The sequence below is a fragment of the Somniosus microcephalus genome, unplaced genomic scaffold (genome assembly GCF_052327205.1).
Source record: "Somniosus microcephalus isolate GS21.2 unplaced genomic scaffold, FLI_Smic_1.0 unresolved_chr4, whole genome shotgun sequence".
NCBI classification, from domain to species: Eukaryota; Metazoa; Chordata; class Chondrichthyes; order Squaliformes; family Somniosidae; genus Somniosus; species Somniosus microcephalus.
The window spans coordinates 47,336,580-47,364,116 of NW_028225182.1; the positions used below are offsets into that span (position 1 = coordinate 47,336,580).

General features: G+C 52.1%; 1 protein-coding gene across 2 annotated transcripts; it reads right to left on the reverse strand.

Moving 5' to 3' along the window:
* Positions 1–873: 873 nt before the first annotated feature.
* LOC147091026 (uncharacterized) lies at positions 874–27,117 on the reverse strand. Of its 2 annotated transcripts, none has more exons than XM_085977475.1 (5): positions 27,037–27,117; positions 15,846–16,153; positions 13,230–13,274; positions 9,620–9,667; positions 874–5,193 (listed from the first exon to the last, which is right to left on the reverse strand). In XM_085977475.1, the coding sequence occupies exons 2-5, from the start codon at positions 16,138–16,140 to the stop codon at positions 3,902–3,904; spliced, it is 1,680 nt and encodes a 559-aa protein (XP_085833601.1). In that variant the 5' UTR covers positions 16,141–16,153; positions 27,037–27,117; the 3' UTR covers positions 874–3,901. The 2 variants fall into 2 exon arrangements, with proteins under 2 accessions (XP_085833601.1, XP_085833602.1); XM_085977476.1 differs by lacking the exon at positions 27,037–27,117 and adding an exon at positions 24,373–25,277.
* Positions 27,118–27,537: the final 420 nt, after the last annotated feature.

Below are 27,537 nucleotides of genomic sequence, written 5' to 3' on the forward strand. Positions count from 1 at the left end.
TCGGGCGTCTTGGCTTGAATTATGGGCTCAGGTTTCTGGAGTGCGTCTATGAACCCACAACCTACAGACTCAGAGGCGAGAGTGTTACCCACTGAGCCACAGCGGACAAGCCTTATATAAGAATGGATCAGGAGCCAACAGAGCAACAGAATGGCCAGGGAGAAACACTGGCCTTGAGATTCGATGGCGCAGCGCAGCGGAGATCTCCCTGGTGTCCTGGGGACAATCTTTATCCCTCAACCAACATCACCTAAAGACGGAGAGTTAGCTTGAGTCTTTATTTTTTGTGACAAAACAATTACTTCAGCCCTACTGGAGTCACACCCCTTCCCTGAAAGCACACTACACATAGAAACATAGATACATAGAAGATAGGAGCAGGAGTAGGCCATTCGGCCCCTCGAGCCTGCTTCGCCATTCAACGAGATCATGGCTGATCATCCAAACTCAGTACCCTATCCCTGCCTTCTCCCCATATCCCTTGATCCCTTTAGCCTTAAGAAATATATCTAACTCCTTCTTGAATATATTTAATGAATTGGCCTCAACTGCCTTCTGTGGTAGAGAATTCCACAGGTTCACCACTCTCTGGGTGAAGAAATTCCTCCTCATCTCAGTCCTAAATGGCCTACCCCTTATCCTTAGACTGTGGCCCCTGGTTCTGGACTCCCCCACCTTCGGGAACATCCTTCCTGTAAGGGGTTTTGTCCTCCTGGGGTCGCAGAGGTTTCTCTCTCTAGAGGCCTCTCTCTCTCCCTCTCTTTTGCACAGTAAAACTTTGAGTGGGTCGACCCACTAACCCCTTAGGTTCTGGACACTGGACTTAGGTGCAGGAACTACATTGCAGAGAAAACTCTGATGGACCAAGTTGAATGAAGCGAAATGAGATTTTATTGCAAATGGAAAACAAACAAATCAAATGCAAGCAGAATAAGAGAGTACATGGGAGGGAAAAACAAATCAAAACAGTACATGGCTGGCTAAAACAGATACAGGCATATTATACGTTACAAAAATCATTATGAAATGAGACAACCCACGGAACATCGAGGGACAACAACTCATGTTAATTATACCTTTAACTGTCCACCCCCTTAAACCTATCTAGGTCTGATTATGAAGGGCCAGAAACATGCTCACCAGTCCAATTGGAAAAAGTGTAAGGTTCTGAAGTCTTGCGTTTTGATCCTTCCAGGCGTCCTGTCTGCACGTGGTTTGTGGAGCTCCAGCGAGCTGCGCCACACCTCTCTCCTGAGGTGGAGGTCGGGGACGGCTGGACACCGGCTGGCCTGGATGTCGGCGGGGTCGGGGATCGTTTGCTCGACCCCGGTCAGAGGAACCTCGGGCTGGCCCCCGTAGCTGTCTTCTGTAGTTTTTATTTTTCTCTTCCCCCCCGATCCGAGGTGGGTCAATGGCCTCCCGACAGTTACCTCGGGGCGGGTTGCGGACTTAGAACTACCTTCTTGATGGCTGCCCGGTTTTCTTCTTCTTCCTCTCCGATAATGGAGCCACGCTGATCTTCTTCAAACAGCACTCCGCCAAGCTCAAAAGCTGGAAAACTCCAACTTTAACTTCCGCATCACCTTTCCAACAGCAACTAAGAACATGTCTAATTCTTACCCGGGTGTCCCCCAATTATACTTCTCATCAGAAGCCCTTATCTTGCGCCAAATCAAGGTAGTCTTTTGTTTTACTTTTGGCGGGCTTGGGTCACAACGGGGAGTTATTATATTTTAAGTATATTCGGGATGGCTGGTAAAGGGCCATCTCTGGTCTGGAACGACCTTCATTGTTTTTAATGTCCTGTAGATGTCCTTAACGGGTCCTTGATGCTTTCCTCATGAATATGAAACTGTACCCTTTTGTCTGGGTAAACATTTAGATGGCCTTTATCGGCAGGCCGATCTGGTTGGATCTGCATCCAATCTATATGTATATGTGTTGATGTCTGGTTTCGTTTTCTCAGAAACGGCTTCCAGAACTTACTGTGGGTTGAATCCACAAAGCTGTCTGAGGATTGCAGGAATCATTTTAAAGTGTCCCAATAAGATCTGTCGAAGTCTCGACTCCGAGTAAGACTCTGAAACAAACTGTACCGTCAGATAAGCAAAGCTTTATTTTACTTGCATACAAGTGTATACAAGGAGAGAGCTGCCTGGACAAAGGCTAGGCCAACATCTCTAAAGGGCATCAGCGAATGCAGCATATTTATGCACTCACACAAGCAAGCGTTCCATAGATCACGTGTAATGGTATTGTATCATCTTAAACGAATTAAGAGTTTAAACAAGGACAATCAAAATGTTAGCAAAGTTAGTTAATTATATTCTGTCAGGAGGTTTTGTTTGAATCTTGTTACCAAAAAATGATTTGCTCACTCATGTCTGATTATCATATTTATACAGTGAAGAACACAAGTTCAATATGATCATGTATAAAAGTTAGCTAGTCAATATTCATGCAGATAAAGAGAAACGAGATTGACCTTTAACAGAATTGTTTTCATTCTTTGGCCAGATGTCATTAGCAGTGCGGTTACCCAATAGTTCTGCAATGTATTGTTCTGGCAGGTTGTGATTAACGTAATTGCAATAGGTCAAAAGATTACGTTAGTTGCTGCTGACTCGGTTTTAGTCCACAGGCAATGGTACAAAAATACATTAGATGTCAAGTATCCCATCATGCACTAGTAAGGGCAAAATCATATTTCCACAGTTGGTCACGGGGTCTGGCAGCTATTTTGAACGCCCCTTTTTCCTAGGCTTCTTTTAAAGCAGTCTTTAAAATCATGGCCTCTTCTGCCATTCAACCCTTTATAATATATAGTTCAATTTTGCGAATCCTACATTCCTGCATCTAGTCTGTCTAGTCCTGTTAGAATTTTATAAGTTTCAATGCGATCCCCTCTCATTCTTCTAAACTCCAGCGAGTATAAGCCCAATCGACCCAATCTCTCCTCATACGTCATTCCTGCCATCCCAGGTATCAGCCTGGTGAATCTTCGCTGCACTCCCTCCATGGCAAGAACATCCTTCCTCAGATAAGGCGATCAAAACTGCAAACAATACTCAAGATGTGGTCTCACCAAAGCCCTGTACAACTGCAGCAAGACATCCTTGTTCCTGTTCTCGAACCCTCGCGCTACGAAGGCCAACATACCATTTGCCTTCTTAACCGCCTGCTTGACCAGCCGTGTCTAATTCCTACCCATGATCAATCTCTTGCTTCGCGATCCAGCTCCTTTTTATGGAGTTAGTGACTTGGCACCAACCGCTTTTGGTCAAGGTCTTACCCACCCATCATCCACACTGGGCGGAGTAACACATTTTCCGATCTGTTGGAGCCGATTCATTTTTATCTTCTTCAACGGTTCTGTTAATCACCTGCTCCTGTGCCATTATCGTTGTCTGCCACGGCCTCAAAGCCCCACGTGAACCAACTGTCCACTTCTGCGTGTTTCGATTCTATTGGGGGGGGGTGGGGGAAAAACCCCGGTTGCTTCGCGCCTCCCGCGTATTGCAGCGGGAGGTGAGCAGCGGCGATGACGTCATCGGGGTGCGCGGCGTCCCGGCCGCAAGCCTGGCTGGTGCCCCCTGACCTACCGCTATGTCCGACAGGGTCGGGGGGCGTTCTTGCGGTGGAGTGAGGCCTGTAATACCTGTAATACCCGGCGGCGCTACGTGGTGCTGCTGCACGTAGGGCTGCGGTATTCCCTGGGAGCGCCCCCAAGTGGGAGGGGGTAGCGCTGCCAGTAGCGCCCTGCCTCCCGCTTGGGTCGCTGCCGTTGAATTTCGGGCGCTAACTTTTTCCGGGAGTAGTGCCCCGACGAAGTTAGCGCCCCAAAGGGGGCGCGAGCCAATTCCCTCCCCCCCCCCCCCTCTGCCACCCTGGCTAGCCAACACTAACCCTGCCCCTCCAAAAACACGCCCTGCTTCCTCTGCTCCCTCAAGTACACAGCAAGCACGGGCAAGACAACCTCTCGAACAAATGCTTCCAGGGACGTCCTGATGCTATTAAACTCGACTTCGTCATATTCCCACCGGCGGATATCTGCCCGACCCTGACTGTAAAAGACAACGTCGGTTCGAGAAATCCCCCCCAGCACCCCCATGTTGTACTGGATGTAGGATAGGTTCATCTTTTTCAGGTTGCCACTTTTCAAGTGGGCGTTGAACACGTCGCCCCCTGGTTTGGTGGGCAGCTGCAGCAGAAGAACCACTTTGTCCGAGCCCCGGCCCGAATTCCGAACCGTGTACACCAGGCAGCTCCGCGCTCGGAGATAGCTGCACACCGGGTGCTCCCGGTTGTGCACCTGCTCCAAACTCGCTTCCAGCTCTTCCACCACTTGGGTTCGGTTTCGGCCGTCACCTTCTTTCAACATCTGGTCCACCTGCTTTTCCAGCCACTGTTGCTTAGCAGCCACTTTGGCTTTCAGCTCTTCCTCCACGGTCCAACCAACCCTCGGTTGCTTTTTAGTTGCCCTGGTTCCACTTGGTGGCCTCGTAGACTTCATCCTGTTAGTGGTTTGACTGGCAGCCCCAGGGATTGCCAAGAAAATCACTGGGGACAGACTTTGACTTAGTGACTCTCCTCTATCATTACCCTCCTCCTCCTCCTCCTCCTTCTCATCCTCCTGGAGAGAAATACTTTGTTCAAATCCCAAATCTTGTCCAGGCAGTTTTATGTCATTGAGATAGTTACTGTTATCTATGCCTTTATTGACTGCCACATCTAAAGAATCCTTAACTTCAGTGGGCTCTGAGAGTTGGACTTCTCTTAAGTCCACCCCAGTGGGTTTCTTCACACTATCAACAAATTTACCAGAAGGCTCTTTCTCAGGCTCATTATGCATTGACACATCGACAGGTGAGCCAGCAACACCCGCCTCTGAATTTTGACCTTCACTTGGTCTTTGACCTCTAGGGGCGATCCGTTCGAATAAATAACTTTCCGCAAGTTTCCAAGGAAACAACTTGCTGCCTCGCTCAGCTCGGTATCTTTTGAACATCTGGTTGTTGACTATGCTGTGAGCTACCTTGTCAGTGATGAAGAATGACATCTTCATTCTCTTTCCCCGAACGCCGTTTTCGATTGTTTCTATCTCTTCCACTCCAATTCTGTCTCCCAGTGACGAGCACAATTTATCCATGTTCTCTCTGGCATGCCTCTCCATTGCAGTAAGGGTCCATAAGCCTATTGAAAGAAAGAAAGAACGACCTTACATTCAATATAGCACCTCTCACGACCTCAGGACGTCCCAAAGCGCTTTACCGCCAAAAAAGTACTTTTGATATGTAGTCACTGTTGTAATGTAGGAAATGTTGCCTTTATGCTCTTGAAATGGAGCCTAGCTACCCACTACATGATTATTCATCTATATAGCTGTTCCAAATTGGTTGGACGATTTGAGTGAAGGGGCAAGCATCAACTTCAAATCTTTTTCTACTTTGCTAATGGCCATCCCTTCACTGGTTACACAGGTTCATAAGAACCAAAGAATTAGGAGCAGGAGTCGGCCGTACGGCCCCTCGAGCCTGCTCCGCCATTCAATAAGATCATGGCTGATCTTCGACCTCAACTCCACTTTCCCGCCTGATCCCCATATCCCTTGATTCCCCTAGAGCCCAAAAATCTATCGATCTCAGCCTTGAATATACTCAAAGACTCAGCATCCACAGCCCTCTGGGGCAGAGAATTCCAAAGATTCACCACCCTCCGAGTGAAGAAATTCCTCCTCATCTCAGTCTTAAATGGCCGACCCCTTATCCTGAGACTATGCCCCCTAGTTCTAGACACTCCAGCCAGGGGGGAAACAACCTCTCAGCATCTACCCTGTCAATCTCCCCTCAGAATCTTGTATGTTTCAATGAGATCACCTCTCATTCTTCTAAACTCCAGAGAGTATGGGCCCATTCTACACAATCTCTCCTCATAGGACAGCCCTGTCATCCCAGGAATCAATCTAGTGAACCTTCGTTGCACCGCCTCCAAGGCAAGTATATCCTTCCTTAGATAAGGAGACCAGAACTGTGCCCAGTACTCCAGGTGTGGTCTCACCAAGGCCCTGTACAATTGTAGCAAGACTTCCTTACTCTTGCACTCCAACCCCCCTGTAATAAAGGCCAACATGCCATTTGCCTTCCTTATTGCTTGCTGTACCTGCACGCTAACTTTCTGTGTTTCTTGCACGAGGACACCCAAATCTCTCTCAACACCAACATTTGAAAGGTTCTCACCCTTTAAAAAATATTCTGTTTTTCTAGTCTTCCCACCAAAGTGAATAACCTCACATTTCCCTACATTAGACTCCCTCTGCCACCTTACTGCCCACTCACTTAGTCTATCTATACCCCTTTGCAGACACGTTGGGGCGATTTTGCCAGCCCTGGGGAGACGGGTAAGGAGGCAGGACTGCCGGGAAAATGGCAGAATCTGGGGGCAGGTGGCAAACCTGCCACCAACCTGTCTCCGTGCCCTCTTCCCAGGAGGCGGGTACCCGACCCATACTGGGAGCTGCCTCCCCGCAGTGGGAAGGGGATTCGTGCCAATTAACTGCCTGTTAACGGGTAGCTAACAGGCAGTTTTTTTGAGAATCCCTATTTTCAGCCCTGAAGTGTGGGCTTCCCGACGACTCCGAACCTCGCCAGGGTCAGCGAGGCAGGCCGTCGGTGTGCGGGGGTCGGAGGGGCCGAGATGTCCGGTGTGCAGGTGAGTGATGAGTGCCAGTGTGGAGAGGTAAGTGTGTGAGGTGTGTGTAAAGTGTTTTAATAATTTTACTTACCTTTACTTTCTCCTACAGGCTTCCTCCCTTCAGGTCTCGGGAGTCCCTCAGCTCACCGGCACAGAAAGCAGAATGGCCGCTGAACTGTCAAAAGCTGCAGCCTCTGCTTTCTGCGCAGGAGAGCTCTCTAACTGAGCCTGAGAGGAAGGACTCAACTTAGAGGACAGATTGTCAGTGTTTGGCAGCTTCACAGAGCCGTCAAACGCTGACGTTTCATCTGTCAAAAGCTCTCGACAGATGAAACGTCACTCACTGACGACACCTGTAACCGGCTTTCCCTTAATTGGCCAATCAGGTCAATCAAGGGGAAATAGCACGGGTTGGCCACAAGTCGATGGAGGCGGGGCTAAAACCCGACAAGTGGGAGTCCCGCCTCCAAAAGCTCCCCATTGAGAAAATCCAGCCCTTTGTGTCCTCCTCACAGCTTACTGTCCCACCTAGCTTTGTATCATCAGCAAACTTGGATACATTACACTCGGTCCCTTCATAGAAACATAGAAACATAGAAGATAGGAGCAGGAGTAGGCCATTCGGCCCCTCGAGCCTGCTCCACCATTCAATGCGATCATGGCTGATCATCCAAATTCTGTACCCTGTCCCTGCTTTTTCCCCATATCCCTTGATCCCTTTAGCCTTAAGACATATATCCAACTCCTTCTTGAATATATTTAATGAATTGGCCTCTACTGCCTTCTGTGGTAGAGAATTCCACAGGTTCACCACTCTCTGGGTGAAGAAATTCCTTCTCATTTCTGTCCTAAATGGCTTACCCCTTATCCTTAGACTGTGACTCCTGGTTCTGGACTCCCCCGCCATTGGGAACCACCCCCGCCAGAAGCAGGTGCGGCTCTCGCTCGAAGGCATCCACCGCACGAGCTGACAGAGACGCACTGTTCTCTGGGAAAGGACGTCTAACCTAGTTCTGCCTTCACATAACTTGGGACCGTGGCCCCCTGATCCTCCTCAACCTATCCAGTTGGAACAAACTCTCTGCACAAGCACAATCTAGTCCCCTTCATCATCTAATAGACCTCGATCAAATCGAAATTATACAGCGTGAGAGTCCTCTGCTCTGCCTTAACCCACACGTTACACTGCTGTGCTGAGAAGTAGTCCCCGGACGTTGGGATTTAAGTTGCCTTTTGGAGGGGGGACAGGGCAGAGAAAAGAAAAAAGACTTGCATTTCTCCAGCGCCTTTCACAACCACCGGACGTCTCAAAGTGCGTTACAGCCAATAAAATACTTTTGGAGTGTAGTCGCTGTCGTAATGTGGGAAACGCGGCAGCCAATTTGCGCACAGCAAGATCCCACATACAGCAACGTGATAATGACCAGATGTTAGGGTTTTTTTTTTTGTTATGTTGGTTGAGGGATAAATATTGGCCGCAGGACACCAGGCAGAAATCCCCAGCTCTCCTTCAAAATAGTGGCCATGGGATCTTTTACGTCCGCCTGAGAGAGCAGACGGGGCCTCGGTTTAACGTCTCATCCAAAAGACATCACCTCCGACAGTGCTGCACACCCTCAGTACCGCCCTTCCGACAGTGTGGCCCTCCCTCAGTACTGCCCCTCCGAAAGTGTGGCCCTCCCTCAGTACTGCCCCTCTGAAAGTGCGGCGCTCCCTCAGTACTGACCCTCCGACAGTGCGGCGCTCCCTCAGTACTGCCCTTCCGACAGTGTGGCCCTCCCTCAGTACTGCCTCTCCGACAGTGCGGCGTTCCCTCAGAACCGCCCCTCCGACAGTGCGGCACTCCCTCAGTACTGCCCCTCCGACAGTGCGGCACTCCCTCAGTACTGCCCCTCCGACAGTGCGGCCCTCCCTCAGTACTGCCCCTCCGACAGTGCGGCGCTCCCTCAGTACTGCCCTTCCGACAGTGCGGCCCTCCCTCAGTACTGCCTCTCCGACAGTGCGGCGCTCCCTCAGAACCGCCCCTCCAACAGTGCGGCACTCCCTCAGTACTGCCCCTCCGACAGTGCGGCACTCCCTCAGTACTGCCCTTCCGACAGTGCGGCCCTCCCTCAGTACTGCCCCTCCGACAGTGCGGCGCTCCCTCAGTACTCCCCTTCCGACAGTGCGGCCCTCCCTCAGTACTGCCCCTCCGACAGTGCGGCGCTCCCTCAGTACTGACCCTCCGACAGTGCGGCCCTCCCTCAGTACTGCCCCTCCGACAGTGCGGCACTCCCTCAGTACTGACCCTCCGACAGTGCGGCGCTCCCTCAGTACTGCCCCTCCGACACTCCCTCAGTACTGCTCCACCGACAGTGCGGCGCTCCCTCAGTACTGCCCCTCCGACAGTGCGGCGCTGCCTCAATACTGCCCCTCCGACAGTGCGGCGCTCCCTCAGTACTGCCCCTCCGACAGTGCAGCACTCCCTCAGTACTGCCCCTCCGACAGTGCGGCACTCCCTCAGTACTGCCCCTCCGACAGTGCGGCGTTCCCTCAGTACTGCCCCTCTGACAGTGCAGCGCTCCCTCAGCACTGCCCCTCCGACAGTGCGGCGCTCCCTCAGTACTGCCCCTCCGACAGTGCGGCGCTCCCTCAGCACTGCCCCTCCGACAGTGCGGCGTTCCCTCAGTACTGCCCCTCCGACAGTGCAGCGGAGAGCTCCCTCAGTACTGCCCCTCCGACAGTGCGGCGCTGCCTCAGTACTGCCCCTCCGACAGTGCGGCGCTCCTTCAGCACTGCACTGGGAGTGTCAGCCTAGCATTATGTGCTCAAGTCCCTGGAGTGGGACTTGAACCCACAACCATTCAGACTCATGGGAGTTTGCAGCTCAATGAGAATTCAAAATACACCCCATTCTACACAACTCACTCTTTTCCAATTGAATACCTACCGCAGCTGCCGCTTGCTGTGTCCTCGCTGTATTTCGCTTTCTTGCATGCTGACAGGAAAACAAAAAAACCATGTCAAAGAAACGTTGTTCACAGCGTTGAGTCGCGCTCAACAATAACTCGGGACTCGCATCAGTTATCGGACACCAAGCTAACCTGAATTTAAATATGTATATGTATTTATATAAACTAAAGGGTACAATCCTAAAGTGGGTGCTGGAACAGAGAGACCTGGTGGTATAGGTGCACAAATCGTTGATGGTGGCAAGGCAGGTTGAGAAAGTGGTTAAAAAAGCATACGGGATCCTGGGCTTCATAAATAGGGGCATAAGGGGAAAAATTTGGTTGCTTTGCGACTCCCATTAGCGGCCTAAGAGGGCGCTAACGGGGCGCAGAGCAACTAGCGCCCGGGCGCGGCACCACCAATGCCTCCCGCGAAATTCAGGGGGAGGTTAGCGACGGCGGTAAACGTTAGTGCCCCGCGCCGCCGGCGATGTCGGGGGTGGGGAGGTGGGAAGGTGGAGTTTGGTGCCGTTTCCATAGGATTTACAGCCCAGAAACAGGCCGTTGGGACCAGCTGGTCGCTACTGGTGTTTATGCTCCGCACGAGCGTATCGTACCCCAAGGGCACTTAACCAAAGAGGTAAAGATATAGCTAAAGCATCGCAAACTGTAAGCATAGGTGCACCAGAGTAGAGTAGCCATTGTAAGCTTAATATAAATATATATATAAAATAAATCATAGAATGCTTACAGCACAGAAGGAGGCCATTCGGCCCATCGAGCCCGTGCCGGCTCTCTGCAAGAGCTCTTCAGCTATTCCCGCTCCCCCGCCCTTTCCCCGGAGCCCTGCAAATCATTTTCCTTCAGCTACTAATCCAACTCCCTTTTGAAAGCCACGATTGAATCTGCCTCCACCATCCTCTCAGGCATTGCATTCCAGATTCTAACCACTCGCTAGGAGTGGGCCTTTGGTGTAGCGGTAGCATCCCCGCCGCTGGGCCAGAAGGCGTAGGTTTTTGAACCCCGCTCCAGACAGTCCTGGCAAGTGGAGTCGGAGCTCCAGCTCTAAATTCTGGGCTGACATCCAGCAGGATACGCGGGTGTGGGTGGCCCCCCCCGCCTCGTATGGGTTGTGGGAGCCCGTAAAACCCTCCCGCCATAGGACTAACCACCCTAACGGCTGGTACGAAGATGGTTACGGTCACGGAAGGAGCATTAATCACGGCCAGAAATCCTTCCACCACTTCATACAGTTCCCCAAAGGGAACAGTGTGAAGACACGTACGACGACGACCACTCGCTGTGTAAAAAAGTTTTTCCTCCTGTCGCCTTTGGTTTTTCTGCCAATCACCTTAAACCCGTGTCCTCTGGTTCTCGACCCCTTCCGCCAATGGGAACAGTCTCTCTCTATCTACTCTGTCTAGACCCCTCATGATTTTGAACACCTCTATCAAATCTCCTCTCAACCTTCTCTGCACTAAGGAGAACCATCCCAGCTTCTCCAGTCTCTCCACATAACTGAAGTCCCTCATCCCAGGAATCATTCTAGTAAATCGTTTCTGCACCCTCTCTCAGGCCTTCACATCCTTCCTAAAGTGCGGTGTTCAGAATTGGACACAATACTCCAGTTGAGGCTGAACCAGTGTTTTATAAAGGTTCATCATAACTTCCTTGCTTTTGTACTCTATGGGGGAAAAATTGAGTCGCGCCCCCTTAGTAAAACTACTTTTAGCGCCCCGAAAAAATTAGCGTCCCCGCAGCTGAAATTCATCAGTAGCGCCCGAAGAGGGAAGCTACTAGAAGCGCCCCGCCTCCCTCTTGGGACGCTGCGAGGGAATATCGCGGCGCTACGTGCCGCAGCGTCACATGCTTCGGCACGTCGCGCAGCGGTACTGCAGACCTTCCTCCCCTTATTAAAGGGAAGGGGCCGTGCGCAGCGCGACGCGGGGTCCAGCTGGGCCCCCAGGGATCAGAGAGCCGGCAAAAGAGCACGGCACTCAAGGTAAGTTCCGGGCTCATGGAGCGCAGCCGGCACTCCGTGGGGAGGGGGGGTGCAGGTCAGGAGGTCTGGGACAGGAGCGGAGGCAGGTGCTGGCAGGCGGCCAGCAACAAAAATGGCCGCCCGGCACCTCGCCTTTAAATAGCGCCGCCCCGGCTGCAGGTAGGCCCCTGTGACCCTGTCGGACATAGCGTCCGGCGGTAAGTCAGGGGACGCTCCCGAAGATCACGGCCGGGGCGCGAGCAGGACGCTGCGCACGGCGGTGACATCATCGCTGACAGCGCAGCGCCGCGGGGCACTAACGGTTAGCGCCGCCACTAACCTCCCGCTGAATTTCACGGGAGGCATTGGCGGCACCACGCCCGGGCACTAGTTGCTCTGTGCTCCATTAGCGCCATCTTAGGCCGCTAACGGGAGGCGCAAAGTAACCGAATTTTTCCCCCTAAGCCTCTATTCATGAAGCCCAGGATCCCGTAAGCTTTTTTAACCGCTTTCTCAACCTGCCCTGCCACCTTCAACATTGTACCCTTTAGTTTATATAAATATATATACACATATTTAAATATAAAAACATATATATACACACACACACACACACACACACTAAAGACTAATTCTGCAGTACTTGAAAAAAGTGCGAGGTCAGGCCTGGAGTGTAGCAGATATTACTTCACTAACAGCTTGTGGGAAGAGGTAAGGGGTGTAGCAGGCATTGAGGCAGATAGTTTGCAGACTGTAAGGGTATGAATAGAGCTAGCTATGGATGTACTGGGAGGAGGTAAGAAGGGAAGGCCATAACTCATTAGTGAGTACAACGAACAAGCAACAGGTGACGCAGTGCACCAGAGTACTCACATATCTAAACAGACGTAGGTCGGACATGTCGATGTAATAGCATCATGTCAGGGGCTGTGACTAACCCTATAAAGATATGACACAATCCTTAGGCACTTTGACCTAGTGTTGCTGGGGCTAGCATGAGCAGTCAAGACAACACGCTCATCCGTCCCAAGCTTGAGTCCTTGGCACGTGAGTATCAATTGGTACCAGTCTCAAGGGCACTGCATGAAAGGGGTTGTATCATAATCATTGATTTGACATCTCTGTGTTTCCTCATCCTCAACCCTGTATTAAAAGTTACAGGGTGCATGACCATATCCTATAATAGCTCCACACACGGGCAAATGGTACAGGACAATATGCTATAAACACCAACACAATCTAGGAAGTCCTCCAGCTCAAGAGTTTCTGCACTTTCTTCCAACGCAAGGTCACACATTTAGAAAGGAAAGAAGAAAGAGAAAGAAAAAAGGCAAGAGAGAAGGAAGGAAAGAAAGAAAGAAGGAAGGAAGGAAGGAAGGAAGGAAGGAAGGAAAGAAAGAGTGGAAGGAAGGAAGGAAGGAAGGAAAGAGGAAAGAAAGAAGGAAGGAAAGAAGGAAGGAAGGAAGGAAGGAAGGAAGGAAGGAAGGAAGGAAGGAAGGAAAGAAAGCAAGAAAGAGGGAAGGAAAGAAAGAAAGAAAGAAAGAGGGAAGGAAGGAGGAAAGAAAGGAAAGAAAGAATGAAAGAAAGAATGAAAGAAGGAATGAAAGAAAGAATAACTAATTAATTACCTGGTGCATCAACTTCATCTGCAGCAACATTCTCATCATTCTGTACTGGAAAAAGACAACATGAAAGATCTCTCTAAATGCTGTAAACAATGTAGACTGGACACAGACCCTGAAGAGAAGGAACCAAGGGTTGAGAAATGGCTGGTTGGCCCATCAAGTCTGCTCCTCCCACAGACCCTGTTCAATATTATGGGCCCCAGTCCCACCCATTCAATCCGGTGAGAGGAAATTCTACATAATCCTCCTGACGGATTATCGAGCAAAACCCAGAATATTCATCCCTCTCCCTTAGGTAGCCCTGAGCTGCCACTTCCCAGGAAAAGTCACCTCCGCCTGCCTATTGCATTCTGCAGGTTGTCCAGGCTGTAGACTTCATCGGTGCATACCCTGAATTCTCAGGGGGGGCGGGCCAGCCGTAAAGAAAGAAAGACTGCACTTCTATAGCGTCTTTCATGGCCACCAGCCAGCCAATGAAATACCTTGTCAAGTGTAGTCACGCTTGTGATGCAGGAAATGCGGTAGCCAATTTGCGCACAGCAAGATCCCACAAGCAGCAATGTGATAATGACCAGATCATCAGTTTTAGAATATTGGCCCAGGACACCAGGGGAAAACTCGCTAAAAGTAAGCATGCAGGTGCAGCAGGCGGTTAAGAAGGCAAATGGTATGTTGGCCTTCATAGCGAGAGGGTTTGAGTACAGGAACAAGGATGTCTTGCTGCAGTTGTACAGGGCCTTGGTGAGACCACACCTTGAGTATTGTGTGCAGTTTTGGTCACCTTATCTGAGGAAGGATGTTCTTGCCACGGAGGGAGTGCAGCGAAGATTCACCAGACTGATACCTGGGATGGCAGGAATGACGTATGAGGAGAGATTGGGTCGATTGGGCTTATACTCGCTGGAGTTTAGAAGAATGAGAGGGGATCCCATTGAAACTTATAAAATTCTAACAGGACTGGATGCAGGAAGGATGTTCCCGATGGCGGGGGAGTCCAGAACCAGGGGTCACAGTCTAAGGATAAAGGGGTAGGCCATTTAGGACAGAGATGAGGAGGAATTTCTTCACCCAGAGAGTGGTGAACCTGTGGAATTCTCTGCCACAGAAGGCAGTTGAGGGCAATTCATTAAATATATTCAAGAAGGAGTTGGATATATTTCTTAAGGCTAAAGGGAAATGGGGAGAAAGCAGGGACAGGGTACTGAATTTGGATGATCAGCCATAATCTCATTAAATGGCGGAGCAGGCTCGAGGGGCCGAATGCCCTACTCCTGCTCCTATCTTCTATGTTTCCACTGCACTCTCTCAGCTTAGATTTTTGTGCTCAAGTCTCTGGAGTGGGACTTGAACCCACAACCTTCTGACTCAGAGGTGAGAGAGAGTGCTGCCCACTGAGCCACAGCTGACACTCAAGCCTCAAAGCTAAAATCTCAATCGGCGTTCCCATTAATTCCCCGAGTTTCTGATACCAACAGATCGCGGTGTTCTGATTTTAGGATGAATCCAGCAACGAGGCAATGGCTGTAAGGAACAGTCTCCCTTGCCAAACCTCCCGGCCCACAAAACAGGACATATAAAGGAACACAAGGGGAAACATAGAAACATAGAAGATAGGAGCAGGAGTAGGCCATTCGGCCCCTCGAGCCCACTCCGCCATTTAATGAGATCATGAGACCGGGTACTGAGTTTGGATGATCAGCCATGATCGCATTGAATGGCGGAGCAGGCTCGAGGGGCCGAATGGCCTACTCCTGCTCCTATCTTCTATGTTTCTATCATGGCTGCTCATTCAAATTCAGTACCCTGTCCCTGCTTTCTCCCCATATCCCTTGATCCCTTTAGCCTTAAAAAATATATCTAACTCCTTCTTGAATATATTTAATGAATTGGCTTCTGTGGTAGAGAATTCCACAGGTTCACCACTCTCTGGGTGAAGAAATTCCTCCTCATCTCTGTCCTAAATGGCTTACCCCTTATCCTTAGACTGTGACCCCTGGTTCTGGACTCCCCTGCCATCGGGAACATCCTTCCTGCATCTAATCTGTCTAGTCCTGATGGAATTTTATGTTTCAATGAGATCCCCTCTCATTCTTCTAAATTCCAGCGAGTATAAGCCCAATCGACCCAATCCCTCCTCATACGTCATTCCTGCCATCCCAGGTATCAGTCTAACTTGGGAAGTAGGATTAACTTGCCTGGGGTTCAAAGGCTGGGATCTCAGGGCTTGGGGGAGTGTCCTCACATCCCTACATGAGGGGTACGTCCACTAGCATGACATACATGAGGGCAATTGGTGCCCATGGAACCTGATGTAAGAAAACTACTAGGCCCTTGGGTCTAAGCGTTAAGCCAAGCTTTGATCAACTGATTTACAACATGGAGGTCTAGTTGTGTCCTTCACTAGTTCCTGTTAAGAATGTCCTGCGCAAGCTGGGCCCGTTCCCGAGTATTTATACTCTCCCTGGACAGCGCCACCCGTAGGCCGCTCAGCATTATTTCATAAGTCTTTCTTTCATGAATGACTGATTCATGTCAGACCCTGTACTCCAGCAAGAGCCTTCCTGAGAAATGGGCAGAAAAATGGGTAATGATGAAATCTATAGATCTCCCCATACTTACTCTTCTTTAAAGCCTTGGCCAAGTTAGTGGCAACATTTCTTTCATTAACTGCCTCCAGGACATCTACTGTCACCTTGCCAGCGCTTCCTTCTCCGTAGTGAGAAATGATACGGCGGACAATATCCAGCACACCAGAACAGTCAAGGAGTCCACTTCCTATCGAGTTAATGTTGTCAAACTTGTGTTCACAGAGCTTGTGAACGAAACCCTTTAGGTTATCCGATGTCAGATCACGCAACGCGGTGACTAAACAATCTCTGATGGATGGGGTCATCTTAGGTTTCACAGGATACATGACGGCGAGTGATCTGGAAGGAGAGAGATGGGTAAAGCACAGAAGCCTCCATGCAGACGAAGCAGGTTTTTAATTGTGACACTTTGCGGTGTGACACTTTTCCGCGTTACAATTTTAGGACAGGCGGATACAGTTCAGGAGAAAAATCTACTCACGTTTCGATCAGCGGGAAACACTGGGATCAAACTCTCGCACACCAACTGATGAGAATAGAGCAGGAAGTTAATGAGCAAGAGTTCTGCAGGACAGGGAAGGGGGTCAACAGGTCGAGAGATTGCCATAACAACAACAGCAGTGTTGAGATACCGCGGCAAACGTGGGAGTCGAGACCAGAGCCAGTGAAACAGTACAGCTTTTTATTTCAGCCTCATGGCAAAACAGGAACTAGAAAAGCCCGCGCATCCACTTAAATACTTCCCAGACAGGAAGTGCTCCCGGCAGCCTGTCCCTGCGGGAAACAAGTTGCTGGAGGAAAGGGCCCCCGGCTGGGGGCTTCTGCTTAGACTGTCTGTGCCGCCGTGAGCGGATTATGTCCAGTGGTGGCGTGTCGCCACAGAGCTCCCCCCAGAATCCGCTTAGGAGGAGTGGACGAGTCGTGACGGTGGTCTAATGGTTCTGCCGCAGCGGCTCTGAGTGGTCGCCGGTCTGGTTGGTTGGGTCGGGCGGTTCGCCGCCGGCTGTGCTGGCTTGCCGGGGGGACGGCCTCCAGTTGGAGGCTGGGCCACGGGGACCTGTTCCCCTGGTTCGGTGTGTGCTGGTTTGAGCCGGTCGATGGAGACTGTGTCGACCCTGTCGCCGAGTCGCAGCTTGAAGACCTTGTCCCCGGTTTGTAGTACCTCGTACGGTCCGTCGTACGGGGGTCGCAGGGGCCCACGGTGCGCGTCGTGTCGCACGAAGACGAAGTGCGCCTGCTGTAAATTTGGCGGGACGTGAGGTGCGAGTTCGCCGTGTCGGTTGACCGGAAGTGGGGCGAACTGCTGAGCGGAAGAGAAAGAGTTGAGCCGCTGCTGTTCGGCCGACCAAGGCTTGGTAGGCTCCGGAAGGAATTCGCCTGGGACACGCAGCGGTTGTCCATAGACTAACTCCGCTGCCGAGGACTGGAGGTCTTCCTTGACCACGGTGCGTAGGCCGAGTAGCACCCACGGCAGGCGGTCAGTCCAGGTACTGTCCTGCAGGCCGGCGCGGAGTGAGGCCTTGAGTGACCTGTGGAAGCGTTCACAAAGTCCGTTGGCCTGCGGGTGGTACGCCGTGGTGCGGTGGAGCGTCACCCCGAGGTTGCGTGCTGTGGCCGTCCAGAGTTCGGAGGTGAATTGGGCGCCTCTGTCGGAGGTTATGTCGGCCGGCACGCCGAACCTCGCAACCCAGGTGTTAACGAACGCCCTGGCGATGTCGGCTGTGGTGGTGGAGGACAGCAGCACTGCCTCAGGCCAGCGTGTGTAGCGGTCGACCATCGTGAGGAGATAAGTTTGGCCTTGCGATGGCGGCAGGGGACCGACGATGTCGACGTGTACGTGGTCGAAGCGGCGGCTGGGTACCTCGAAGTCTCCCAGGGGTGCTTTGGTGTGCAGCTGTACCTTAGCCCGTTGGCAGGCGAGGCAGGAGGTGGCCCAAGTCCGAACATCTCTGCTGAGGCCGCGCCAGACGAAGTGCTTGGAGAGGAGTTTGACGGATGCGCGGGAACCCGGGTGAGAGAGCCCGTGGAGCGCGTCAAAGACGCGGCGGCGCCAGGTCTCAGGGACGACCGGCCTGGGGTGGCCGAGTGAGACGTCGCAAGTGACTGCTGTGGCTTTGGGCCCGTGCGCGACCTTGGCTAGGCGTAGCCCTGGCAGGCTGGTAGCCGCCGAGAGGAGGTCTGGGTCCGTGAGCTGGTCCGCTGCTAGTTGTGCGTAGTCGACCGCGAGGTGATTCGCACAGACGGCGGGACGGGAAAGGCAGTCGGCGACCACGTTGTCTCTACCGGAGACGTGCTGAATGTCCGTAGTAAACTCGGACACGGCCGCGAGCTGGCGTTGCTGCCTAGCGGACCAGGGTTCGGTGTGCTTGGCCATCGCGTATGTGAGTGGCTTGTGGTCCACATACGCGGTGAAGGGGCGGCCTTCCAGGAGGAACCTGAAATGGCGGACCGACAGGTGGAGCGCGAGAAGCTCGCGGTCGAAAGTGGAGTATTTGACCTCTGGGGGGCGCAGTTGGCGGCTGTAGAAGGCAAGTGGCTGCCACGCGCCATTGACCCACTGCTCGAACACGGCCCCGACCGCGTGGTCGGAGGCGTCGGTGGTGAGCGCGACCCGGGCATCGGCCCTCGGGTGCGCGAGCAGAGTGGCGTCGGCGAGCGCGTTTTTGGTGGCGTCGAAGGCGGCTGCCGTGTCAGTGGTCCAGGCTACGTCCATCTTGCCGGATTTTCCTCGGAGGGAGTCGTATAGGGGCTTCATGAGGGCTGCAGCTCTGGGGATGAACCTGTTGTAGAAGTTCACCATCCCGAGGAACTCCTGGAGGCCCTTGATGGTTGTGGGGCGGGGAAATTGCTGGATGGCCTGCACCTTGTTGGGCAGGGGGACGGCCCCAGCAGGGGTGATGTGGTGACCGAGAAAATCGATCTCGGTTAGGCCGAATTGGCACTTCGCCGGGCTGAGGATGAGCCCGTGTTGGGCTAGGCGCCCGAACAGGATGCGAAGGTGTTCGAGGTGTTCCTGTTTGGAGGAGCTGGCCACGAGAATGTCATCTAGATAGACGAATAGGAAGTTCAGGTCCCGGAGGACTGAGTCCATAAGGCGCTGGAAAGCCTGTGCTGCATTCTTGAGGCCGAAGGGCATCCTCAGGAACTCGAACAGGCCAAATGGGGTGATGACGGCCGTTTTGGGGATGTCCGCGGTGTGTACGGGGACTTGGTGGTAACCGCGCACCAGGTCAACTTTGGAAAAGACGGTTCGTCCGGCCAGTCGGGCCGAGAAGTCCTGGATGTGTGGCACCGGGTATCGATCGGGGGTGGTGGCGTCGTTGAGGCGGCGGTAGTCCCCGCAAGGGCGCCAGCCTCCGCCGGGCTTGGGGGCGATGTGGAGGGGCGAGGCCCAAGGGCTGCTGAAGCGGCGGATGATGCCGAGTTGTTCCATGGTGGTGAACTCGGCCCGCGCGATTTCCAGCTTGGCCGGGTTGAGTCTGCGGGCGTGGGCTGAAACTGGGGGGCCGGTGGTGGGGATATAGTGTTCCACACCGTGCTTGGCGGCTTTGGCCGAAAAGGTCGGGTTAGTGAGGGCGGGAAATTCAGCTAGGAGTGCCGAGTAGTCGTCCGTGGCTCTGGCGAGGCAGTAGGTCGTCAGGCCGGCCGAACGGGCCGGGGTAAAGGTGCCGGGGATGGGGGCCATCGTGTTGATGTCGACGAGGCTGTGCCTCGGAATGTCGACAAGGAGGCCGTGGGCGCGTAGGAAGTCGGCGCCGATGAGTGGGCAGAGGACCTTGGCTGTGAGGAACTCCCAGCGGTAGCGGCGGCCCGCGAGGTCGAGCGTGACCATGCGGGTGCCATATGTGCGGATGTCAGAGCCGTTGGCTGCAGCCAGTGTGATACCCCGTGTGCCGAGTTGGATCTCGAGGGCGGAGGCGGGGGTGATGCTGTGCTGGGCCCCTGTGTCGCACAGAAATCGGCGGTTGGTTCTGTCGTCAGTGACGTACAGTAGGGGCTCCTTCTGCCCCGCGGCCATCGCGGGGGCCAGTGCGGGGGGGGGTTTGTAGGTACACGGTGGCGTGCAGCGTTGAGCCCTAGCGCCAAAATGGGTGTGGCAGTAGCAGTGACCCGGAGTGGTAGGGCGGTCGGGCCTAGCGGCCCGGGAAGACCGCGTGGTCGTTGCCGTGAGGTCGGGCGCGACGTCGCGAGCGGCCTGTGCAGAGAGCAGCCGGTCGGCCTTTTCGGCTATATCATTCAGGTCCGTGGAGTTGGACTCCACAATGAGCGGGCGGATGCTGGCGGGGAGCTGCCGAATGAAAAGCGTGCGAAAAAGGGCGCCGGGATTTTTGTCGTCTGAGAGGGACAGCATGTGGGAAAGCAGGTCTGATGGTGAAGCATCACCAAGGCCGGGGAGGTCCAGGAGTTGGCAGTGGCGCTGGTAAGAGGACGTTTGAAATTTTTTAAGTAGCGCAGCCTTCAGATGTTCGTACTTGCCCTCCGTTGGTGGATTCTGCAGCGCTGCCCAAACCTTGGGGACTGTAGCGTAGGTGAGCGAGGCGACGAGGTAGTCGTACTTCATGGCGTCGACTGTAATGCCTTTCAGCCGGAATCTGGACTCAGCTTGAACGAACCAGGCTTCGGCGAGGTTCTCCCAAAAGTCTGGTAATTTAACCGTGACTGCGTTTGTATCCGCCATGCTAGCTTAGGATTCGTCCTGAGCGTCGGGGTCACCAGTGTTGAGATACCGCGGCAAACGTGGGAGTTGAGACCAGAGCCAGTGAAACAGTACAGCTTTTTATTTCAGCCTCATGGCAAAACAGGAACTAGAAAAGCCCGCGCATCCACTTAAATACTTCCCAGACAGGAAGTGCTCCCGGCAGCCTGTCCCTGCGGGAAACAAGTTGCTGGAGGAAAGGGCCCCCGGCTGGGGGCTTCTGCTTAGACTGTCTGTGCCGCCGTGAGCGGATTATGTCCAGTGGTGGCGTGTCGCCACAGCAGCTTATATATTTATATATACTTGCCTTGGAGGCGGTGCAACGAAGGTTGACCAGATTGATTCCTGGGATGAGAGGGCTGTCCTATGATGAGAGATTGTGTAGATTGGGCCGATACTCTCTGGAGTTTAGAAGAATGAGAGGTGATCTCATTGAAACATACAAGATTCTGAAGGGGATTGACAGGGTAGATGCTGGGAGGTTGTTTTCCCCCTGGCTGGAGTGTCTAGAACCAGGGGGCACAGTCTCAGGATAAGGGGTCGGCCATTTAAGACTGAGATGAGGAGGAATTTCTTCACTCGGAGGGTGGTGAATCTTTGGAATTCTCTGCCCCAGAGGGCTGTGGATGCTCAGTCTTTGAGTATATTCAAGGCTGAGATCGGTAGATTTTTGGACTCTAGGGGAATCAAGGGATGTGGAGATCGGGCGGGGAAGTGGAGTTGAGGTCGATGATCAGCCATGATCTCATTGAATGGTGGAGCAGGCTCGAGGGGCCGAATGGCTGACTCCTGCTCCTATTTCTTATGTTCTTACGTCCCAAAACGCTTCCCAGGAGCGATTATCAAACAAAATTTGACACTGAGCCACATAAGGAGATATTAGGACAGGTGACCAAAAGCTTGGTCAAAAATGTAGGTTCTAAGGAGCGTCTTAAAGAAGAAGAGAGAGGTAGAGAGGCGGAGAGGTTTAGGCAGGGAATTCCAGAGCTTAGGACCCAGGCAGCTGAAGGCATGGCCACCGATGGTGGGGCGATTAAAATCGGGGATGCTCAAGAGGCCGGAATTGGAGGAATATGGAGATCTTGGAGGGTTGTGGGGCTGAAGGAGGTTACAGAGATAGGGAGGAGGCGAGGTCATGGAGGGGTTTGAAAACAAGGATGAGAACATTAAAATCGAGGTGTTGCCGGACCGGGATCCAGTGTAGGTCAGCGAGCACAGGGGGTAATGGGTGAACGGGACTCGGTGCGAGTTAGGACACGAGCAGCCGAGTTATGGATGACCTCAGGTTTACGGAGGGTGGAATGTGGGAGGCCAGCCACCAGAGTGTTGGAATAGTCAAGTCTCGAGGTAAGAAAAGCCTGGATCGGAACCAACTCAAGCAGGCAATCAAGACGAGCGGGGCGAGAGAGGTCCCAGGTTTGAATCCCGGTCAGGGATCTTGACCGAGTCACCAATGGCAGAGGGAGTGGCCCAATCAGCAGCAAGTGGGCTCACTTCACCTGAATCGTATCCGATTTAAACTAAACCAAACTCACTGCTTCTCAAGTGGTCTGTGAGGTGAAATGAAACACCTCATGGCCAAATGGCCCTGGTAGACCCATCGTTTCAGCCTGTTCTTGCCCCCACGGAACCTATCTCTTCCTATCTCAACTCTATTTTTTTCTCCCCTTGTCCAGTCTCTTCCCACCTACATCCGCGACTCTTCCGACGCCCTCCGCCACTTTAACAGTTTCCTGGCCCCAACCGTCTCCTTTTCACTATGGCCGTCCAATCCCTCTACACCTCCATCCCCCACCAGGGTGGCCTGAGGGCGCTCCACTTCTTCCTTGAACAGAGGCCCAACCAGTCCCCATCCACCACTACCCTCCTCCGCCTGGCTGAACTTGTTCTCACATTGAACAATTTCTCCTTTGACTGCACTCACTTTGGCCAAATCAAAGGTGTTGCTATGGGAACCCGCATGGGTCCTAGCTATGCCTGCCTTTTCGTGGGATATGTGGAACACTCTTTGTTCCAGTCCTACTCAGGTCCCCTCCCTCACCTCTTTTTCCGGTACATTGATGAGTGTATTGGTGCCGTTTTCTGCTCTCACCCTGAACTAGAAAATTTCATTTACTTTGCTTTCAATTTCCACCCTTCCCTCACCTTCACATGGTCCATCTCCGACTCTTCCCTTCCCTTCCTCGACTTCTCCCTCTCCATCTCTGGGGATAAGTTATTGACAAACATTCACTTCAAGCCCACTGACTCCCACAGCTACCTGGACTACACTTCCTCCCACCCCGCCTCCTGTAAGGACTCTATTCCATACTCCCAGTTTCTCCATCTCCACCGTGTCTGTTCTGACGATGCCACCTTCCATACCAGTGCTTCCGACATGTCTTCCTTTTTCCTCAACTGAGGATTCCCCTCTACTGTGGTTGACACGGCCCTTGACCATGTCCGTTCTAACTCCCGCACTTCTGCACTCACCCCTTCCCCTCCCTCCCGGAACCACGATAGGGTTCCCCTTGTCCTCACCTTTCACCCCACCAGCCTCCACATTCAACGGATCATCCTCTGCCATTTCCGCCACCTCCAGCGTGATCCCGCCACCAAACACATCTTCCCCTCACCTCCCCTTTCAGCATTCTGAAGGGACCGCTCCCTCCGCGACACCCTGGTCCACTCCTCTATCATCCCCAATACCTCTTCCCCTTCGCCCGGCACCTTCCCGTGCAAGCGCAGGAGATGCAACACCTGCCCATATACCTCCCCCCTTCCTACTGTCCAAGGCCCAAAACACCCCTTCCAGGTGAAACAGCGATTTACTTGTACTTCTTGCAATTTAGTATACTGTATTCGCTGCTCACGATGCGGTCTCCTCTACATTGGGGAGACCAAACGCAGATTGGGTGACCGCTTTGCTGAACACCTCCGTTCAGTCCGTAAGGGGGGTCCCCGAGCTTCCGGTCACCTGTCATTTCAATTCACCGCCCCATTCCCACTCAGACCTCACCGTCCTCAGCCTCTTGCATTGTTCCACTGAAGCTCAGCGTAAGCTCGAGGAACAGCACCTCATCTTTCGATTAGGCGCTTCACAGCCTTCTGGGCTTAACATAGAGTTCAACAATTTCAGATCATAACCTCGGCCCCTATCATATATATTATTTTTCCACACTTTTTTTTGTTTGTGTTTTCTTTTCTTCTCCCCCACATGGCAGCTGTCTTTCATTCTGCCAGCGCAATTTACACTTCATCTAGAGCCATCTTTTGTTTCTTAACCCGTCCCATTACCATCTACTCTCGCCTTGAATATCTCTCAATGGGGGAAAAATTCAGCATCGCCCCGTTTGAGGCGCCATTATTGGCGGTGCACAAAGTTTAGTGCCTGGCGCTAATTATCACCTCCGACTTCAAACTTGGCTTTTATCGCCCCTGGAGGTGATTGGAGCGCTAAATCAGGCGCTACACACCTGTCTTAAGGCGTAAAGGCCGAGGAGCGAGGCGCTACCTCAGAGCGCTGGCGAAGCTCATGTGATGTCAGTCAGCAATGGAACACAGACACACTGGCACCGGACAGTTCTTAAAGGGGAGTTCTGACGAAAGGTCATCGACCTGAAACGTTAACTCTGTTTCTCTCTTCACAGATGCTGCCTGACCTGTTGAGTTTCTCCAGCATTTTCGGTTTTTATCTTAAAGGGGAGGGTCGATCTTGCTCTCCATCCACATCCTGCTCATTGCAGCCTTGAATCACGGCCTGGAGAGACCCGTGCATCAAATCTGCTGGAAAGAACAATGGAGAGGCCCAGGGAAAGAGCTCAGAGGGCAGCCCCCACAGTCTCTTCTAAATCGATGCAAGGAAGGGCAAATCAAAACCAACCTGCAAAGTGCTGCTCAGTCCCCAAAACTCCTTCACCTTTGAATCCCTCCAGAAGTCTCTCTCTCTCTCTCAGAATGCGTGGTGCAAAAATGCCACCAATAAAAAAAAAGGCAGGAAGTGGTCGTCTTTAAATAGCGCTCCCCCAGTCCCTTCCTGACTGCAGAACGCTCCCCTCAACCTGTTGTTGCTAGCAGCAGGTGTTAAGGCAGGGGACGCCACTCAATATCCGGTCCGGGGCGCTAACGGGGCGTTGCGCGCTCGACTGACGTCACGATCCACCGGCGCAGGAGATCGTGGCAGCAGTGTTTAGCGCCGCCACAAAATGTCCAGTTAATTTTGCGAGAGGCGCAGATATCGCCGCACCCGGGCGCTAGCTGCTTTTCGCCCCACTTGGCACCCTCTTAAGGCACTAACGGGAGGGGCAACCAACTGAATTTTTCCCCCAGTGTCTCTTAATCTCTCCCGCCTTCCATCCTATCACAGACCTTCCCTTTTGTTCTTTCCTCCCCTCCCCCACTTTCCCGGCTCCTGCCCTTGCTTAAAAACCTGTTCCATCTCCAGCTTTCTCCAGTTCTGACAAAGGGTCATCGACCTGAAACGTTAACTCTGTTTCTCTCTCCACACAGATGCTGCCTGACCTGCTGAGTGTCTCCGGCATTTTCTGTTTCTATTTTATATTAAATGAAACAAGTGTTGGGGAGCCCAAGAAGTCTCTCTCTCCCTCTCTCGCTCACTCTCTCCCTTAGCTCGGTGTCAAATTTATGTCTGCTGGTGAAGCGCCTTGGGACGTTTTACTTACATTAAAGGCAAGTTGTTCACTCGAGCTGTCGTTAATTGAGGTTGACTAACGAGTGAGAAGCTGAACCTAGAAATTACGTAACTGGAACTTCTGCTCTTCCACATCAGTAACCTCGTCCATTAATATCAGCACCCCCCCCCACCCCCCCACCCCCACCACCGCACCCTCCCCCAGCTATTAAACTGGTAAAATGACATTGGCCCAGAAATTCGGGTCGGGGGCTTCCCGCGGGTGCAAGCCCCCGACCTGCACTTACCTAGCGCGCCGGCCGTTGAGCTGTGGGCCCCCGTGGAATTCCAATCCGGGGCCTGCTCCAGCTCCCGGCGCGCAGTGCTTGCGTATCCCAGGGGCGCAGTTAGTTCGAAGCATCCCCTTGGATCACGTGGGCCATGGAGAGCCAATCGGAGCAGGGAATGCTTCATTCATAAGATTGACAGGAAGACCTGTCAAAAGTTAGAAATACCACGGCCCCAAAACATCACTAAATCTTTAAATAAATTTTTTAAAACATCACATTTTTTTAATAAACTATAAATTACATGAAATAACTATTTAAACAATAATTTAAATTTTTGAAAAAAATAATTTTATTTTCTAACGGGGCTAAAAATAAACTTACCTTTCTTTAAAGTATTTAAAAATAATAAACCTGTGGAAAAAATGTTTTAATTTTAATTAATTCACCACTTACCTTGTTAAAAGCAGGTCTTGCGACTGCTTTTTAAATGTGTAACTTCTGGAGACTTACCCTCCCGGAGAAACCGGCAAAAAAATACCGAAGTTCGATGCGCACGCGCTGCCTCTCCTGCGCACGCGTTCCACCTCTGAACCCCTTCTTTCAGGGCAACGGAAGTTCCGGTTTCCCGCGCATGCGCAGTGCATGCAGGAAACCGGCACTTCCATTGGGCTTACGGGTGAGTACCCCATGCGTACTCACCCGGGGAGACCCAAATTTCTGGGCCAATGTACAGCACAGAAACAGACCTAACTAGTCCGTGCCGGTGTTGATGCTCCACGCGAGCCTCCTCCCACCCCTTTTCATCTCATCCCATCAACCTATCCTTCTATCCCTTTCTCCCTCAGGTGTTTATCCAGCTTCCCCTTAAATACATCGATACTATTCGCTTCAACCACTCCCTGTGGTAGCGACTTCCACATTCTCACCACTCTCTCTGGGTAAAGAAGTTTCTCCTGAATTGGATTTATTAGTGACTAGCTTATATTGATGGCCCTTAGTTCTGGTCTAAAGATAAGGGGTAAGCCATTTAGGACTGAGATGAGGAGGAATTTCTTCACCCAGAGAGTGGTGAACCTGTGGAATTCTCTACCACAGAAGGCAGTGGAGGCCAATTCATTAAATATATTCAAGAAGGAGTTGGATATATTTCTTAAGGCTAAAGGGATCAAGGGATATGGGGAGAAGGCAGGGACAGGGTACTGAGTTTGGATGATCAGCCATGATCTCATTGAATGGCGGAGCAGGCTCGAGGGGCTGAATGGCCTACTCCTGCTCCTATCTTCTACGTTTCTATGTTTCTATGTTTCTATGTCTCCCCCACAAGTGGAAACATTTTCTCTACGTCTACCCTATCGAACCCCCTTCATTATTTTAAAGACCTCGATCAGGTCGTCCCCTCAGCCTTCTCTTTTCTAGAGAAAAGAGCCCCGGCCTGTTCAGTCTTTCCGGTTAGGTATAACCTGTCAGTTCTTGTAAATCTTGCTTTTGGCACCTTCTCGGGTGCCTCTCTACATCCTTTGTATAATATGCAGACCAGAACTGTGCGCAGCGCTCCAAGTGTGGTCTAACCCAAGATTCGGTACAGGTTTACCACAACTTCTCCACTTTTCAATTCCTCCGCACTCACCTCTCCTGGACGGATCACTGCTGGTTTCTTCGGGGGGTCACTCGTCCTTATATCTAAATTAAACAGCAAGATCCGCAGTTGGAGTTTCACTTTCGGTACACAACAATAAAAAGCTGAGAGAGAGGGAGGGAGGGAGAAACCTGAGATTAAATCATTTCCCGCCTGCTCAACAGGCAGTCAGGTCAGTGAATGGTGTTGTGGAGTATTTTAAACCAACACTCGACACAAGGTTTTAGATCGATAGTTAAGTTGTCTTTAATAACAACAGAAAATGCTGGAAAAACTCAGCAGGCCAGGCAACATCCGTGGAGAGAGAAACAGTCAACGTTTCAGGTCGAAACCCCTCGTCAGGACGACCTGAAAACGTTGACTCTATTTCTGTCTCCACGGATGTTGCCTGGCCTGCTGAGTTTTTCCAGCATTTTCTGTTGTTATTTCGGATTTCCAGCATCCGCAGTATTTTGCTATCGAGTTAAGTTGTCTTTAGTGTACCGGTGGGGA